Below are 17,307 nucleotides of genomic sequence, written 5' to 3'. Positions count from 1 at the left end.
AGCCGAGCTAGTGTCCTCTGCATTTGTTCTGGGTGGGCATTGGGTTTCCTCCATATGTTGCTGCATTTAATTCTTTACTGCAGATGTTATTAGTTCAGGGATTTTTTTTTTAAATTTCCAATCTGAGTTCCTCTATACCTTTCTGCAGCTCTTTCTTTATTTCAGAAGCTGTTGATTCATTGCTTTCAGCTGTGTGATTCCCAATTTGTTCTGTGTTAGTGGCCTCTGCACTTGTTACAGTTGGGCTTGAGTTCTGAGGTTGCATTTTGTTCCTTCTCGTCATTTTATGCGGCACTGTCTTCTGACCTTTGTTGTAGATCTTCATTGTAGTTATAACCTTAACACGTACTGAAGTTCAGGTGCAGATCTACAAAATTTGGATGTATCCAGCTGTGCCTGGCTTGGGTCAGGCTGCTGTGCTCCGGTCCTTCTTGCTGCTGCCCTTGAGGGTGAACCTGTTGTGTCCCTCTGGCAAGATTTTCTGTTCCTGGACTAGCTTGGTGGTTCTATCCTCTCCACTCTCTGCAGGGATTGCAGCTACAGGGCTACACTCCAGGTATGTAGCCAGGCCTGAGCTGAGCCTGGAGGGGACAAGGTGGAGTAGGTGGGAGAGACAGCTCTTCCACACACTCACTTTGTCTGGGCTAGGACTGCGTCTGGGGGTTCCCGGAACGCGGCAGAAATTCCTACTCCACAGGCGGGGTGTGGAAGGTGCTGTGGAGTGGTGGGGGGTATCCCAAGGGGGTGGAAGAAGGTCTCACCCACGCTGCACCTGGGCTGGTACCAGTAGTAGGTCCCGCCGGCACAGGGTAGCAGGAAGCTCTCCCACACTCTCACCGGACTTGGGCTAGTACTGGGTCTGGGGGTTCCTGGAATGCGGCAGAAATTCCTACTCGGAGGGCTGGTTGGGGGAGGTGCTGCAGATTGGTGGGGGGCATCCCAAGGGGGTGGAAGATGGTCTCACCCAGGCTATGCCTGGGCTGGGATCAGTAGTTGGCCACTCACAGGGCCTGGGGTAGGACTGGGTCTGGGGGTTCCCGGAACGTGGCAGAAATTCCTACTGGGCAGGCGGGGTGGGGGAGGTGCTGCGGAGTGGTGGGGGTCGTCCCAAGGGGGCGGAAGAGGGTCTCACCCACTCTGCGCCTGGGCTGGGACCAGTCCAGAAAAAAGTTTTGAACTAATATTTAGACAAGATATCATATCTGCATCTTGTACTATGAATAACTACTACAAAGACAAAAATATGCAATGCATTAGTTATTGTAAGTGTCCTACTAACCAGTTTTGAAACTGTCTCATTGCTACTTCTTTCTCAATAGAATTAATATAAAAAATAAAAAAAGAATGTATATATTCAACAAGTATTTATAGTGGTGAAATGTACATACTCAAGAAATATATGCATATTCAAGAAGCATATATTCAAGAAATACATATATATGTGTATATTTAATAAGCAAAACTGGCTACTGATGAGCACACAGATGGAGCAGGTCTTAAACACAGCTTAAGCTGCAGTTCTTGTCCTGTCATAGAAATTAGGATAATTTCTATAATGCAAATCTGCTGGTACATACTGTTTGTCAACACAAAGATAGATGTGAAAAGTTAAATGACATATGGGTGATATATTTTCATGTTGAAATGGAAATTAATGATGAACTTGCATTCTTTTCTTTCCATTTAAGTTTAGAAAACATTGAGTGACTTGCCTGAAGTTAAATATTAAATATGCATTTGGAAACAGGAGCTTCTTATCTACTATCAAGTAGTTGAATATAGTGACAGAGGGCTGTGGAGAATTTTTGGCTTGTTATAAAAAGGTGCTCTTTGTGGGGGATTTGCTAAGTATTCTAAGATGACAGCACTTGAGAATGCTAAAGATGCTAAAATTCCTAACGCAAATGTGTAGAATATTTGCATATAAATTAAACTCATAATCCACATTTGATTTCAATACACTTTTGTATAATTCTGACAAACTATTAAAGTGTGCTTAAGGCTGGCGAAATAGCTCAGCGGATTAAAGTGCCTGCTTAGGCAGACTCAGGGACCTGGGTTTGATCCCCGGCATGCTGTGCCAGCCCTGCCCCTGGGGTGTGCCGAGAGGATGACTGAGATTGGGCGTGGTGGTACGCACCTGTAATCTCAGCTCTTGGGAGGTGGGAAACAGGAGAATTACTGTGAGTTTGATCTATGTAGTGAGACCCTGTACTAAATGCAATAAATAAATAAATAAATAAATAAATAAATAAATAAATAGTGCTCAAGCCACAATGCTGAGAAATAGACATGGTAGCCTTTCTCTTAATGCACACACAATAGAAAATGCTGATTTGAATCACTCATTTAATACATACTGTAGCCTCAAATGATGAAATTACATACTTTACTTCAGACCCTGAAGCTTTGAATATTGGCTCTAATATTGCTTATTGGAGTTCCAAATAACTTGCAAGGGAAGTAATTTTACTCTTCTGTATACTACAGAATGGGCTAGGCTAGGCTGGGCTAGGCTGGGCTAGGCTGGGCTAGGCTGGGCTAGGTTAGGACAGGACACTTAACCAGAAGTTCCTATCTAGTCTACACTTAGCAACTTTCTAAATCTACTTCATGAAATGAGTTCCATGTATATTACTACATAAAACTGTATCTGGAAGTGAGAGGGAAGCTCTGAGATGCTGCGATTCACCAGACAGGAAAACGAGGCAGACCACCAAGGTGTGAACAGAAGTAAACTCGCACTCAGCTGCAATCCCTTCCCCCAGGTAAGGACTTGGGACAGCCCATGGAATTGTGCTTCTTCTGGAATAAGAATGTTCCTGCATTATTCTACAAGCCAGTATAAGTCCTAGGAATAGCATAACCATTGGTTTTTGACTTGACTTTATAGTACTAAGTTGAAGTCTATAGGGGACTTTTCCACGTTCCAGTTTCCCCTCAATAATGCTGCTGATAATCCCTGGCTCGCTGGCTGCTGTCACAAGGATTAAATACACTAATTTTCATTAAAATTACAGTGACAGGCAAATTGTTAATAAATATTAATCAGATCTGTATTTGACCAAGTTAAAGATCAAACAAGTGAAAACAGATTTCTAGTTTTTACTCACTGTAAGAGTGCTGTGTGTGCTGATTAGAGCCATGAATCTTAGAGTGAACTCTCCAGTGCCCTGTGAGCCTCAAGCAGGCAAGCAAGCCACCGCATACAGGGGCCTGTCAGTCTGGGTTTTCGCAGGGTGATTGCCTTTCCAGATCTAAGCAATGTAGGAATGCATATTGGGTAATGTCCTGGAAACTTCTGTCTATAAAAATAAATACGTTTAGTACAAACACTCAAGTCTTGAGGTGCGTCTGCACCTATCCACACAGAATATAAAGGACTATGTAGTTTTCTTTTAAATATTTATGGAAATCCCAAAGGAAAGCTTCAGAAGTGACTTTAATGTCCCGTAGGTCGCTGTTTCTCAAGTGCTGCTGCACATTAGAAGCGTCTGGGGAACATTAAACAATCCTGCTGCCTAGGCTTCACCTCATGCCAATTAAATCAGAATCTCTGAAGGTGGCACCAGACATTGAGATTTTAAAACTCTCTGGTTGATTGTACTGTGCAGCCTGATTAGAGAAGCAGCTCCCAAATCTTACCAGCATATGGTCTCTCCTAAGGTCCTTTAGACAGTTTGAGTCTGATCTGATAGATAAGAAATCTATCCATCTGGTGAGTGGCAGGACCTCAGCCCTTTCCCTTCTGATGTCCAGGATCTCTCTAGATTCTCAACCTTGATCACCCATTAGAATCACTTAAGTAAAATTTAACATATTGCAGCCCAGGTCCCAACCCAGACTAAATAAATTAGAAATCCTGGGCACCAGGCCCAGGCATCTGGGATTTGTCAAAAATTCTGATGTGTACCCAGAGCTGAGAATTACTTGTCTGGGAGTTCCAAGGGCAGGATGCTGGGGTGGCGCATAATGTCAGATCTGGGCCTCCTTCCCCATTCCACCTAATGTTCTGCCCAGCCAGAGTGGGGCTGGCCTCTTCCAAGCTGCTCTCTGTGCCTCCACCTCTGCTCATCCTGCTGCTGATCTGTTGCTTGCCATCCTAGGACTGTCTCCCACCTTAAGGCCCCTACTGTCTCTATTGCTGATACCTTGTGCTCTACACTTGCCGACCTTCTGGTGTCTGCCATGTAGATCTCTCTCCCTTGAGTAAAGGGTTGCTTTCTGTGTGCCCAGTTATTTTAGAGACGAACCTTTAGAGTTACTTAGGCACCTGCTCAAATTCTTTAAGTTTATTACTCAGCAATCTAGGAAGATGGGTGGACCCTCTGAGTCATTTGTGCTTCCAGGGACACAGTCCCGCTTCCTCCCTCCTTAATTATTCCAACTAGTGCTCCTGTCCTCAGAGCACAGGCAGGCCAGCGAGTGAGCAGGTCACGAAGGGCGTTTTCTCAGTGCCCCACAAGAGGCTCTTGACCCTCCACATGCTTTCTCACTTACAGGATTTTCCTCTCAGAGATTTATTTAATCATCCCTGAAACAGACTTCTTTCATTAACCCCATCTTTATACAGAAATTGCAACATAACTGAATCTCAATTATGGCTAAAGTTTGGATTCCTTCCCTTAGATTTCTGGAGGTAGGCAAAAGAGGAACTAGTGTTGGATGTACATGAATATTCTGGAGACTTTGATACATATTTTCTGTCCAGAACCTGGGGAAGTCCCCCAAAGGATATTTCTGCACTACTCTACAAGCCAGTATAAGTCCTAGGAATAGCATAACCATTACATGCACCATCTGAGAGGGCCAAATGAGAGAGAGTTTTCTTACAGTCAGGTTATTTTTTTCCTAGAAGATGAGGTCATCTCAAACTTTTTCAGTCCTTAGAATATTTGCATGAATCAAAAGTCCCCTATAGACTTCAACTTAGTACTATAAAGTCAAGTCAAAAACCAAACAATAAATTAGTGCACAGGGGGAAGTATCATGGTGTTTTCCCTGAGAGGTATTGTAAATTATTAATTTATGCCAAAAACAAGAACAAGAAGTGTCATAAAAATGAATCACTATGGCACCAGCCTGAAGACCACCATTTGAGAACACCTGTATAAGGACATAAATTATGAAGACAGAGTTTCCCTGTGGCCCTAGGGAAGACCCTGCTCACAAAACTTCACATTGGCTATCCAGAAGCTTGCTGCACCAGAACTCAGAGCGCTGAATCTGACAGTTCTTGTTTCGAGTTCTCACCCTCCACCCTTCTCTGCCTGCAAGCTGCGGGTTGGCCAAGGGGTCTTTTGCTCTGGTCCTACATCAGGGATCCATGTGTTGTCATCAGAACAGCATCTTTACAAAAGAAAGGCAAGTTGGAAGTTGAGTATGGAGCCCTCTTCCTGGAAACCCAAAGAAATATAACTCTCACTGACCATGTTTTTATAGATCTCTGGGGAAGAAAAGGATTTCATACCTTCAAAGATGAGACAAAATCAGTCCTTATTTCCAAACAGAAAAAAAATTTTAGAAAAATATAAGGTAAAGTTTCTCTTCTAGTCTGTCTTTGAAAATTTAATTTGAACAGAGCATGGCACATTAAAAAAAGGAAAAGAAGCATTCTTTAAAGGATAGTTTTAATAGCTTGGAACCAAGGAAGCAATACATCAGAAATACTTCTTCCCTACCTATGTAGTGCCCATTGAAGTGAGTCATTTACGCTGGGGATTCTCTTCTCCCTTTAGACCAGGTTGGTCACTCCTGATTCCTGTCAAATTCATTTTCAGTGCAACCTAGTACCATTGCATAAGTGACTTTTCTAAAACCAAACTCTGATTCTTACTTATCTTTTGCTTTCTGGTGCTTTATTCAGAGTTCCCTACCACATATCTCCACTGACAAGACTCTTTGGGGTTTTGAGCCGTGTTTCTAAAAGTCATTCTATTTCTCTTCTGAAGGAGTTGCACAAAGACTGAACATTTGATTCAACACATTTGCTGTGTCTTTCAAGACTGTCAAGAAAATAGCACCCTTAAATTTGGCCACCTTCTTTAACAAACATTCTTGGCACACGTATTCAGCCTTGATGTTGTCTGTGCTGCACCAATAAAATTTAATTAAAATGAGCAGAAAAAATTACACTAATTTCCACTTAGCATCCCAAAATGCTATTATAAGACTAAAGCCCTGCAAACCTGCACCTATCAAGCAGGGTGATAAAATTATAATGGAATATTAAAGAGGGTTATGCCATTGCCATCCTTAGAAATTTTAAGGTAATAATGGGCAACCATCTGTCTTGAATGTCATCAAATCAAGAACCAGGCCAGACGAGCTCTTAAATTCTATGCAGAAAATTTTTTTTCTCTTATGCACTGAATCAGATCCTTTCATAGAAGGATAAGGGTCATATACAATTTACATGTTGATTTTTATGCATTGATGAGGTAATTTTTGCTTTCTAAAATTGCAAGGAATGAGTAAAAGAGCACACTATCGTTCCAAGTATTAAAGTTTATCGTTACAGCTGCACCTAGCTCTGAACAGCTTCTATTTTATAATTAAAATCCCCAGCTGCGATTCCATGCTACGATAAGCAAATACGGCTGCATGACTAAGAGAGGAGGGTCGATTTAACTGAGCAGTTATAAGCCAGCTATAGCATTGTCAGAGATAAAAATATTTACATGAAGAATTTTCAAGGGAAATTATGGTCCACATCTTTATTGTTTTTATTTCTCCTTGAGCCCTGGGCTCTAGCATCTGGAACACAGAAGGTGGTCAATACTTAGTAGTCACTACATAGGATACCAAGTAGTCAACTGTGGTTCCCTACTGTAACGCAAAGTGGTTGTGGAGTAAAGGCTTATGGACCATGGGTTTACAGGCAGTAATTCTTCCCAGGCACTGAAAGTACAGTGTGTTCCTGCACTGATGTGGGAAGCTCTATTCTAATTAGCATTTAAAAGGGAACACTTATTAGCTGAACTACGAAATGTCCTTTATACAATATAATGATTTTCATTGAAAAGAATCACCAGCTTAGCTAAAGAGAAATTTAAACACTTTGCCATCATTTATAAATTCAACCCTTTTAGGATGGTATTTTTAAGGTACTTTGAATGAAGGGAAGAAGAAAAGTGGTAGAAATCTTAACAAAAGAAATGTAATTAGAATGAAAAATGAAGGCAGATCTGTGCTTTATGAAGATATCTTTGATCTTCTCAGAAGTTACGGAGGCAGGGGCATTGTTGTCCATGACATTCTCTTCCCACTGTGCCTCGGAACAGGAAACTGGGTTGGAACGTGACTGCTTTTGTTAAAGATATGGAGGGGAAAAAATGTACAAAACCACTGTAATGCAAATCAATAAGGCAGCAACACACCGTAGGAAACTCACACAGTAAAGGAATTGTATTTGATCTGTCTTCTAGTGTTTTAGGTTCACTCCAGATGTTTGCCTTATGAATGCAATTCATTAAATTTAAATTAATTCATGATTCAGAATTAAAAGCATTAATTATCATAGATTGCAATGTTAATGGTCATTAATTAATTAATTAATTCTGTAAGAATGTATTGTACTTCTAAGTTTGAGACAAAACCAAGTGGTAAATTTCCACAAGCTTTTCAAATAGGCCACAACATCCTAAGTGATCAGGCAGGACAAAAACAGAGTTATAAAAAGTTACAGTTAGCTGTTATTTATGTAAGTATCCTGTTAGAAGGAAATGTGGTGAGAGTTAATATTGATGCCATGAATGTCAGTGACCATGTTTGCTTATTACTAACCCTTAAAATCATTATTAGAAACAAACACATTACCAGTTCCAAAAGACCTGTTCAGTCTTTTCCCCAGTGATGCTATAGTGGTTATCTTTGTAATGCAGAAATCAGAGCATTATCATCATTCCCGTACCTAAAAGTCTCAAACAATTAGCCCTATAAGGTAGAGTTCCACAACATAGTGCATGAAATACTTAAAGGTTCATTTGAAATCACCTCATCATTTTAATCCTCAGCTTTCCCCGCCATGTTTCCCAGCCCTGTTGTCAGTGCCTGCCAATGGTCAGACATGCCCCGCCTACTTCTCTGGGGCAACATAAGTCCTCTTCACAGTGTTATCTCTGTTTCTTGGACTCTTTGTTAGTTTTATACTTCTGCATACCCTGTTTTTTATTTTGTCTTTCATGACCCAAGAAGTCTTCATATAATATTCATCCCCCCTCCTTTGGTACCAGGGATTGAACTCAGGCCCTTGAACTTACTGGGCAGGTGTTTACACCGCTGAGCTATCTTCCTGGCAGCCCTAATATTCTAATTATTTCCCTTGTATCCAAACTCTAGACACCCAACTCCTAGATCAGCTTCCCATAGATACCTTGCCTCTATAATCAATACAGCCCTGTGTTATGCATGACCCATTGTTTGTTCCTTTAACATTTGCCACCTGGAGTTGTTTGTACATGTGTTTGTGTATAAATCTGTGAGTCTCCTGGCCAATTAAGACTTTTTAAGAGTGAGAACTACATGTTATTTGCCTTTGTGTCCTTAGCTTTTAGCATGATGCCTGCTATGCAACCACTGTAGTGCTTAGTACATACTCAGTGCATGGTTAAATTGAAAAGCTACGAAGTCCACCAATTATACCCCAAGTGGTTGAGTGCTGCTTGTATAAGGTATGTATCCTCCACTTCCTGGGTGCAGACAGCCTTTAAAAAGCCACTGCAGCCACACACTTTAGAGCTGAAGATGCTCCTAAGTGGAAGCATCCATCTCTCAGCATGATGTTCTTCACCTACATGAACTAAGTTTGTACTTTAAGATAGGATCCCTCTAAGTTGCCCAAAGTAGGCTTGAACTTGTGATCCTCATGCCTCAGATTCCAGAGAGAAGATTTTGACCTTTAAGTGGATTTAATCTGATGATTTATCCAGATGATCTAGGCAAGGGTGTGGCCTCAAGATCACGGGAAGCTGATTCCTCATCTTATCTCCATGCATTTCAGTTTTTAAGCAAGTAATGTTTGCCCAACCTTGGCCTGGGACACCAGGCTAAATATATAATTCCTGCTCTGTATCCAGTCATAGAATATTAGGTTTAGAGCATGTTCTTTACAAACCAGTCATTTAGTTTGATAACTCACTTTATAGGTGAGAAATGAAGCTCTTATAGGTTACATAATTTATCTAAAGCTGTGCCACCTGTAGTGGAACTGGGACAAGGTCTGGGGTTTCTGGACTCTCAACCAAATGTTCTTTCCGCCCTATCATCTTGCCTCTCCCATATTCCAGAGATTTTGTTTGAATTTTCTTACAAAGTCATGCACAGTGCTTCAAATTTGGCTCCTATTGTCTTTTTTATTGGAAATTTAAATTTGGATTTGCATTACTGCTTTTCCACTCAACAGCAATAAACACTAAAAATATCATCTGCGGGGAATGGAAATAAAATAAGCATCTGGAAAGAATGTGCTATAATTAAGATATCATTGTTTTCCCATAAATGCTAGACAAAGAAAGTAAAAAAGTAAATGCAAGAAAAATCAGTGTCCAAAGGGCCTGGATTTTCAAAAGTAAATACATAAAAACATCTATGTCTAGTCTAATATATATTATAGTTAAAAAATTAAAATGCTTTGAAAATGGGAGATTTTTCAAGATGACAGAATCAAATACAACATAAATAATCTGAATTAGTTGAATGTGTAATAAAGATAGCCAAACAAATATTCATTCATTCATCCATCCATCCACTAAAGGATTATTGCTACAAACCTGTCTAGAAATAAAAAAATTCAATAAGAAACAAAAATAATTCGACCCACAAAAATTAGAAAATATGAGTTTGCAATCTACTACTTTTACGATCTGGCATGTAACTGTCCTACTAACCTGTTTTGAAACTGTTTCATTGATGTTTTATTTTTTTTCTCATTAAAATGAATAAAAAATTAAAAAAAGACCTGGCAAACCTACTTACATCATCCATTTTTACTGTATCATTTCCATCAGTTCACGAAGAACTGTTATTTTGCTTGTTTTCTCACCTTAAAAAAAAAAGTTATTTCCTTTTGGCCCCAGTTTGCCCAGCTATAAGTTTATTTTTTCTGCTTGTCTTCACAGCAAAGACGTGTGTGTGTGTGTGTGTGTGTGTGTGTGTGTGTGTGTGTTTTAGTGTCTTTCTTTCCATTCTTTCTTGAACCCATATGATGAGCTTGCTATTTCAACAATATTGTTTTTACAATGTCAGCAATTTTTGTTTTTCATATCTTTTTTATGTATTTAATGCAGGGTCACAGGGTCTTACTACATAGATAGGACTTGTAGTGATTCTCCTGCTTTCAGCCTCCCAAGTGCTGGGATTACAGGTGCACGCCACCATGCCCAGTTTCAACAGCTATCTCAGCGTACCCTGGGGCTGGGGCTAGCACTGCACAGGATTGAACCCCCTCCACTGTGTTCTGCTTAAGCAGGTGCTTTAGCCCACTGAGCTATTCGGCCAGCCCTTCTTCATATTTCTTGATATTTCAGCAGTGTTTAGTAGGACTCATCAGGCTCCTTCTTGAGGTGCACTCTTCCTGTGACTTTGCAGACACCATAGTTTATTCAATTTTCTTTTTTCTTATTGACTATTCCCTCTCCCTTGCTTATTTCTGACTTTCTTAACATCTGAGTACAACAGGGCTTGATTTTTGGACCTCATCCCTGTCACTGCCCCTGTGAGCTTATGTTAATATCTTTTCTGTCACTCTAACACAATGCCCAAGCTGATTAACTTGTCAAGAGAAAATGTTTATTTTAGCTCACAGTCTTGGAGTTTGTAGGCCATGACTGATTGGCCCTAATGCTTTGAGCCAGTAGAGATGCAAGTACATCATGGTAGGATTGCATGGTAGGACAAAACCATTCATGTTATGGCCAAGAAGCATAAGCAAAAGAGGTAGGATTGGGGTTCTGCAGCCTACTTTGAGGGCACACCTCCAGTGATCTAAGGAACTTTGACCAAGCCCCACCTCGCAAAGGTTCTACCATCTCTCAATAGTGCCATCCCAGATACAAGCCTTTAGTAGATGGGCCTTTTAGGGCCACTCAGCATCAAAATCACAGCATATCTCCTCTGGTTGCAGCTTTCCATGTCATCTCTATGCCGATGACCCGCACCTTTGTATTTCCAGCTTAGACCACACTCCTTACATCCAACCAGCTGCTCTACAGTTCTACTGGATTGGCTAACACACGCCAAACTTTCTAACTGGACCCTGGATCTCTCATTATCTTCCAACCTGTTACACTTGAATTGTTTCCAAAGTCATAGGTAACTTTCCTATTCTTTTAAACTATAAATCATACCCTGTACATGAATGTTCTGGAAAGTTTGCAGCGTCCTCCACCACATTCAGGCTCTCTACGACCTGCTCTTGATATTATTGCGCATGTTCTCCTCAGGTTCACTGTGCTCAAGACACGTTGGTCCTCCTGAAACTGGGAACTCTGTAGTCATTGTTACTGATTTCTGAACAATATCACTCCAAACATCCACATGGCTCCTTCTTTCATTTACTGTAAGAGCAACTTCCTACTGAGGCCTTTTCTGTCTACCCTATCTAAAATTATAAGCCTGCCTCTCCATATTAACACTCCTACCTGTGTTTCCTATTTTGTATTGGCTTTACAACTTACGATAAATACACTATATGGCTTGCTTATTTAGTTTGATTACTATGAAGCTCTTCTACTAAATATGCTTTGATTCTTTGTTGAATCCCCAGCATTCTGAACAGTGGCAGCAGAAAGTTGGCTCTCAAAAAATGTTAGCTCAATGAATGAAGGTTAATATTGACAAAAAGATCTACCTCTCAGGAAGAAAGGTAACTAGGAAGCAGATGAGATTAATACTTCATACTTGTCAATGAACAAACAATGTTAGTTATTTACATTCATATATATCCATGTGTATCTGTTGGAAGTAATTTTTGAGTGAGAACTGCAAGACGAGTGGGAGGAATTCTAGTTAAAAGGGATGCCATGGAAGCACTGGTTTTGAAACTGAGCCTCAGGCAAGGAAAAGACAGCTGATGGAAACACCTGGCATCTGGCAGAGATAACCAGCTCCCGGACCTGCCTGAGGGGTGAGGGCTGAGGGAGGGTGGGCTGGTGAGGCATGCTGGGACCCATGTGTGTGGGCCCAGCTCTTGACACATTCTTCAGGGTGGCTTAGCCTGAGCCCGGAGGCTGCAGACTGTGGGTGCCCATGTCCATGTGAGTATCCTTAGCAGCTTCCAGAACAGGAGGCGAGGCTCACAGTACCTGTTCCTCTCTAGGACTGGATGTGTACAAGCTAAAGCAGCAACTACTCCAAAACCGGGAAAGGAATTGCTGCCTGGGTGTGCATACTTTTTAATGGAATGTTTTCCCATTCACGAGCAAATCTTTATGGTGGGCAACAGCCTCACAGTGACTCTCTTTTATGCTGCTTTGTACCTAATGCATAGCTTTATTATAATGTTCTCTCAGAGGCTCAAGCAAAAATTAGTCCATATGCATTTGAGGATAATTAACATTTATAAAACATGTTTAAAAAGAAAAGTATGATTTTTTAAAAGGCAGTCAACTCTTGAAGCTATAAAGAATGTATAATTCTCAAATCTTTTGTATCCATATATAGCTACTTGATTAGCTGTTATTGACAGAGGATGAATAAAATTCCCCTGTAAATCATATCATCTTTGGATTTTATATCACAAAGTTGATTTTTATGGATTTTTCCTAAAAGTCCTTTCCTGTACTTTCATTTCATAGTTCTAGGAAGAGAGAGAAAGAGGCTATGTGACTACTTCTCCCTCCAGCAGTGTGAACACAGTTTGGGTGCATGCAGAACGAGATCTGGGGCTGTACCAGTGTGATTTCTCGTAATACACTGCAGCTACCCCAGGTTCACAGGGGCACAGTGGCAGCCTGTTATAATGCATGCCTCAGCATTTCTCTACAATTTGTAATTTGTTTCCCACAGTTTCTGTTCTGCTTGCTACCCTGATACACATATAACTGAGGACTTCTGGTTTCATTTCTTTCAGTGTGATGACCATAAATTCTATAGAGCTTGGAGTATGTGTGGGTAGATGTATATCATAGATATGCATGTATATATAAATATGCATGCATAGTATGTGTGCATGCTATAGGAGAGAAAAATGGATAGGAAATGATTGATCCAGAGAGAAAGAAAAGAGAGAAGAAATGCGTGAGAAGGAAATAGAAGGATATCGTCATTTGTTAAGCTCCTACTATGATCTAAGTACCCAGAAAAGAAGGTCATAGAGGAAGCAGGAGTGAGGGGGATGTAGTTATCTTGATGTCAAAGAAAGAATTTGGGAAAAATCTCGTTCCTTTGAGGACTGTGCTGCAAAATGAATTTGGGCAGCCCTCAGGGAATACTTGTCAAACCATTCACGGGGAGAACAGAAGGCAGTGGGGCACAGACTGTGGCTCCATCTCCCCTAGGTGCTGGGCTGCTGTCTTGCCACAAGACAAGTTATCTTTGAAGTTCTGCTGAGCGGTCTACATAGCATGACTTCAAACTGCGGGTCCCTAAACAGGGTTCAGCTTCCAAGAATACAAATGCCCTGCGAACCTTTTAAAGAGACTAGGAAAAACCAGCACAAGACACTTTCCTTTAAGTTTTGGAGAATGCTAGTAATCTTAATTAAAAGTATCTTGGGAAGAGTATGGATTAGAGGTTTCTGAATATTGGTATTAGTTTTCTGTTGTTGTTTGTTTAAATTTTTACTTTGCTCAGGGCACTTGAAATTTCTGCAATTGCATCTTGAGATGCCTCTGAACCATTCCAAGTGATAGGGAAAACAGAAAGTTGGCCTTGCAGAGTCCTAGGCAGGAGGAGTTGGCATCAGGGTCAGCCGATCTTGGGACACAACCAAGTGAGAGGGATGAAAATAAGAGGCTGCATGGAGTGGTTCACAGCATGCGTTTCAGCACTCCTATTGAGGAATTCCTGGCCAGTCACAGGTTTTTCCTGGATGTCACATTGTTTTCTGCACTCTCACCACCCCAGTACCACACTTAGCATCATCACTTGTTACAGGAGCCTCTCAGCCTCCACTTACATTTGGGATAGAGTACATCATTCATCCAGTCTTCGTCATTTCCCGTATCCATACTCCCTGCTACGTGACTTTGCAGCACTTGCCTGCTGCTTGGCTTCTAGACTTTGGACTGAGACATATGATTTGTCTTGGCCAATAGAAATTTTAGGTGATATGATACTAGAAAATGAGTGGATTTACTTCAACACTGGAGCTTGCTCTCCTGACAGGTGAAGAATAACAAACACATGGCAAAGGCAAGATGCCCCAGTCAAGCTAACCATGGGATGGAGCCCGTCACAAACCAACAGACATATGGATAATGAAGGTACAAACACAACCCTCAATCTCAGCCCAGTTCCAAATCACTGAATCATGCAGGTAAGAGATAAATAAGTGTTCATCTGTTGGGTGCTCTTTGGTTGTATGGTTGTCTGTAACACAGCAAAAGCTATCTGATAAAGTGCCTTTGATCCATGTTTCTCATATTGGTAGAATATTTCTAAACTGGAACTGAAATTATGCTAAATTATTCTGCCTAAGGTTGTTCAATAATGCCCTGTTGGGGATGAATTGGGTTCCCCAAAGTTCATATGCTGAAAACCCAATTCTCAGCACCTCAAATGAATGTGATTTTATTGGAAATTTGGGGTGCTGAAAATATAATTAGTTTAGATAAACTCATATTGGAATAGGGTAGGCCCTTAACCAAATATGACATCTGTCCTGATAAGAAGTGGGATTTTTTTGTGGGAGGTAAGATAAGGTCTTGTTATGCAGTTCAGGCTGAACTTGAACTCACTGTGTAGCCCAGGCTGGTCTCAAACTCTGACATCCTCTTGCCTCCACCTTCCAAGTGCTGAGGTTATAGGCATGCACCACTATGCCAGCTAACAAGGGGACATTTAGAATTAGACAGGCACACCAGGGGAACGCCATGTGAAGATTAACATAATGTGTCTACAAGCCAGGGAACACAAAGGATTTCCAGAAAACTATCAGAATTGGAGAGGAAGACAGATATATTTTTCTCCTTCACAAGTTTTAGAAGGCACTAGCCCTAACAATACCTTCATTTTAGTCTTCTGGACTCCAGAACTGTGAAGCCATAAATTACTGTTGTTTAAGCCACTCCTTACTACCCTTATGATAAAGTCTAAATTGTTTTGCCAAGTATCCCTTCATAAACGTGGCCACATCTGAGGATGCTTCCTTCTCTGTGTCCCATTTTCTTCAGCCTCACCTCATGCACCAGCCACAGGAAACTACTTCTAGTTGCATCATCTCTGGAATCTGCCTCCTTACTTTCTTACTCCTAATCATGGGAGGATGCCCTACTAATTATTCTCCAGATACTCTCTATGGATGTCGAGGTCACAGCGTTTATTGCATGACTCATGCACTGTGGATTCCTGACCACTACATGCTTTGTCCTCACCAGTGAGCCCAGGAATGAATCTCTCAAAGAGAAAGCCTTCTACTAGTCATGTATTCCTGGAACCTAGCACAATATTTGGCACAGAGCAGCTTTATAGAAAATCTTTATGGAGGAGTCTGTGTATGTTCACATGTAAATATCTAAACACATGTGTTTTCAAAATAAGGCAGACATACTCTGCTGGGGTGACAACTGGCAGGCCGTTGAATTTGCTTTGGAGCACAACTCAGTGAAAGACCAAACATCACTTCCATGTTCTTCTTCACTCCCTTCTTTCTCTATAACGTCCCCATCTCACATGCTTTATAATGCTTTTAGATGTAAGTGACTGTGAATTATTCCTGAGTGTGGGCCTTTCATCTTTGAGATTGACAGTCTGTATTCCCCATCTCTCAGGAGGAAGAGACTATTATAACTATATTTTTGCTTACCAAGAGAATTTTTAATGGTTATCCTGGAGGGAAAAAAATATCTATAAATATCCAACCCGTAATGAAGCCTTAACTGACTTTCTTCCTTTACGAATGAAACCCTCTCTGAGAGCACTGGCAGAATTGCCGCACAACCACTGCACTGTGAAAGAGACATTGGTAGTCAGTTTTCTTTATTTTACCTGTTTTGTTCTCATCTTCGAATCCGATGACAGATTGTTGTAGGTATAATGTGCCTGTGTGACTCCACAGAAGAGAACAGCAACTATCCCTGAAATTGAAGCACAGACAAGTCAAAACCAGTTTTCTTGTCCATCAAAGTCAAAGCTTGGCACTATGCTGACTGGAAAATGGAGTCCGTGTCAGTAGAGTAAGAACTCTTAATAATAATTACTCTTAATAATCTCATGATATGAGACCTAGGCAAGTATTGCTCCTTGCTTTGATCACAGGTCTTGCATGGGTAAGCATAAAGAAAAGCACTAGGAAATCGATTAATAAAAAGCAGAAGTAAATTCTTTCTGAAGGTAGATGAATCCCAGGTCATGAATTAGAAAATTATACTTGGAAATACAGGAGCAAGACTTTATAGTCGACTCTGGCTTCTCATAGCCAGTGCCCATCACCTTGCTGCATTTCATGCTAAAGATTGGTGCATTTGCTCAGATATTTGCTTTCCATTATGTAACTTGGGGAGCATGAATATGTACCTGTCACACTATAATTTAGTATTAAAAGCCATGAGTCACAAACCTAAGACATCGACAAGAGTTTTGTTGCTCCTGCCAATGTTCCTGCTTGCCAAGCAAGAGAGAGGAGCCCTTGTTTGCTTGTTTGCCTCTTTGGCAAAGCTGGGTACTCTGTCTGTCTCCAGCTGAACAGTCTAGTGAGTGCACCTACCCAGGGAAGTGAGCACACGTGCTCCTTGAAGGTAAACTGGTTGCTTTTTGTGAGCTTTTCCGCAGCAATGGGCTGTCAGCTGCTCCTTGCCAGCTGCACGATTCATTTCTCAGTATAGTCAGCTTTGAGTGAGGTTTGAGGTCACACACACATTAGGTGCTCCTTGGGGGTAGAGTTGCAAGGATGGGACACTAAGTTACTTGACCGCGGACTCTGTTGTTCTCTCTGCTATTGCCCCTGCTTTGGAGGGGGGAAAGTGGTGTGAGCTGCATTCTACTTTGGATTGAAGATTAGATTAATTATGGAAAATTAAGCAGAGAGGAGGGCTTTGGAAAAAACACAAGATATAAGTATTCCACGATTCAGACTAGGGGACTGAAATGAATTTTAAGTAGAACCTTTCCATCTAAAAACACTCATAAATTAAATGCTGATGATTCTTA

General features: G+C 41.0%; 1 protein-coding gene across 1 annotated transcript in view; it reads right to left on the bottom strand.

Annotated features, from left to right (window-relative positions):
- The window catches only part of Slc9a9 (solute carrier family 9 member A9), a 711,270-nt gene that overhangs the window by 327,377 nt on the left and 366,586 nt on the right, over positions 1–17,307 (bottom strand). Inside the window, exon 9 of the mRNA XM_012514271.2 lies at positions 16,147–16,235. Within this exon, the coding sequence (XP_012369725.1) occupies positions 16,147–16,235 (89 nt within the window). The remainder of the gene's footprint in view (positions 1–16,146; positions 16,236–17,307) is intronic.

This window comes from Octodon degus, unplaced genomic scaffold (assembly GCF_000260255.1).
Source record: "Octodon degus isolate 3935 unplaced genomic scaffold, OctDeg1.0 scaffold00028, whole genome shotgun sequence".
NCBI classification, from domain to species: domain Eukaryota; kingdom Metazoa; phylum Chordata; class Mammalia; order Rodentia; family Octodontidae; genus Octodon; species Octodon degus.
The sequence above is the reverse complement of the archived record's forward strand: the minus strand, read 5'-3'. Positions and strand labels throughout refer to the sequence as shown.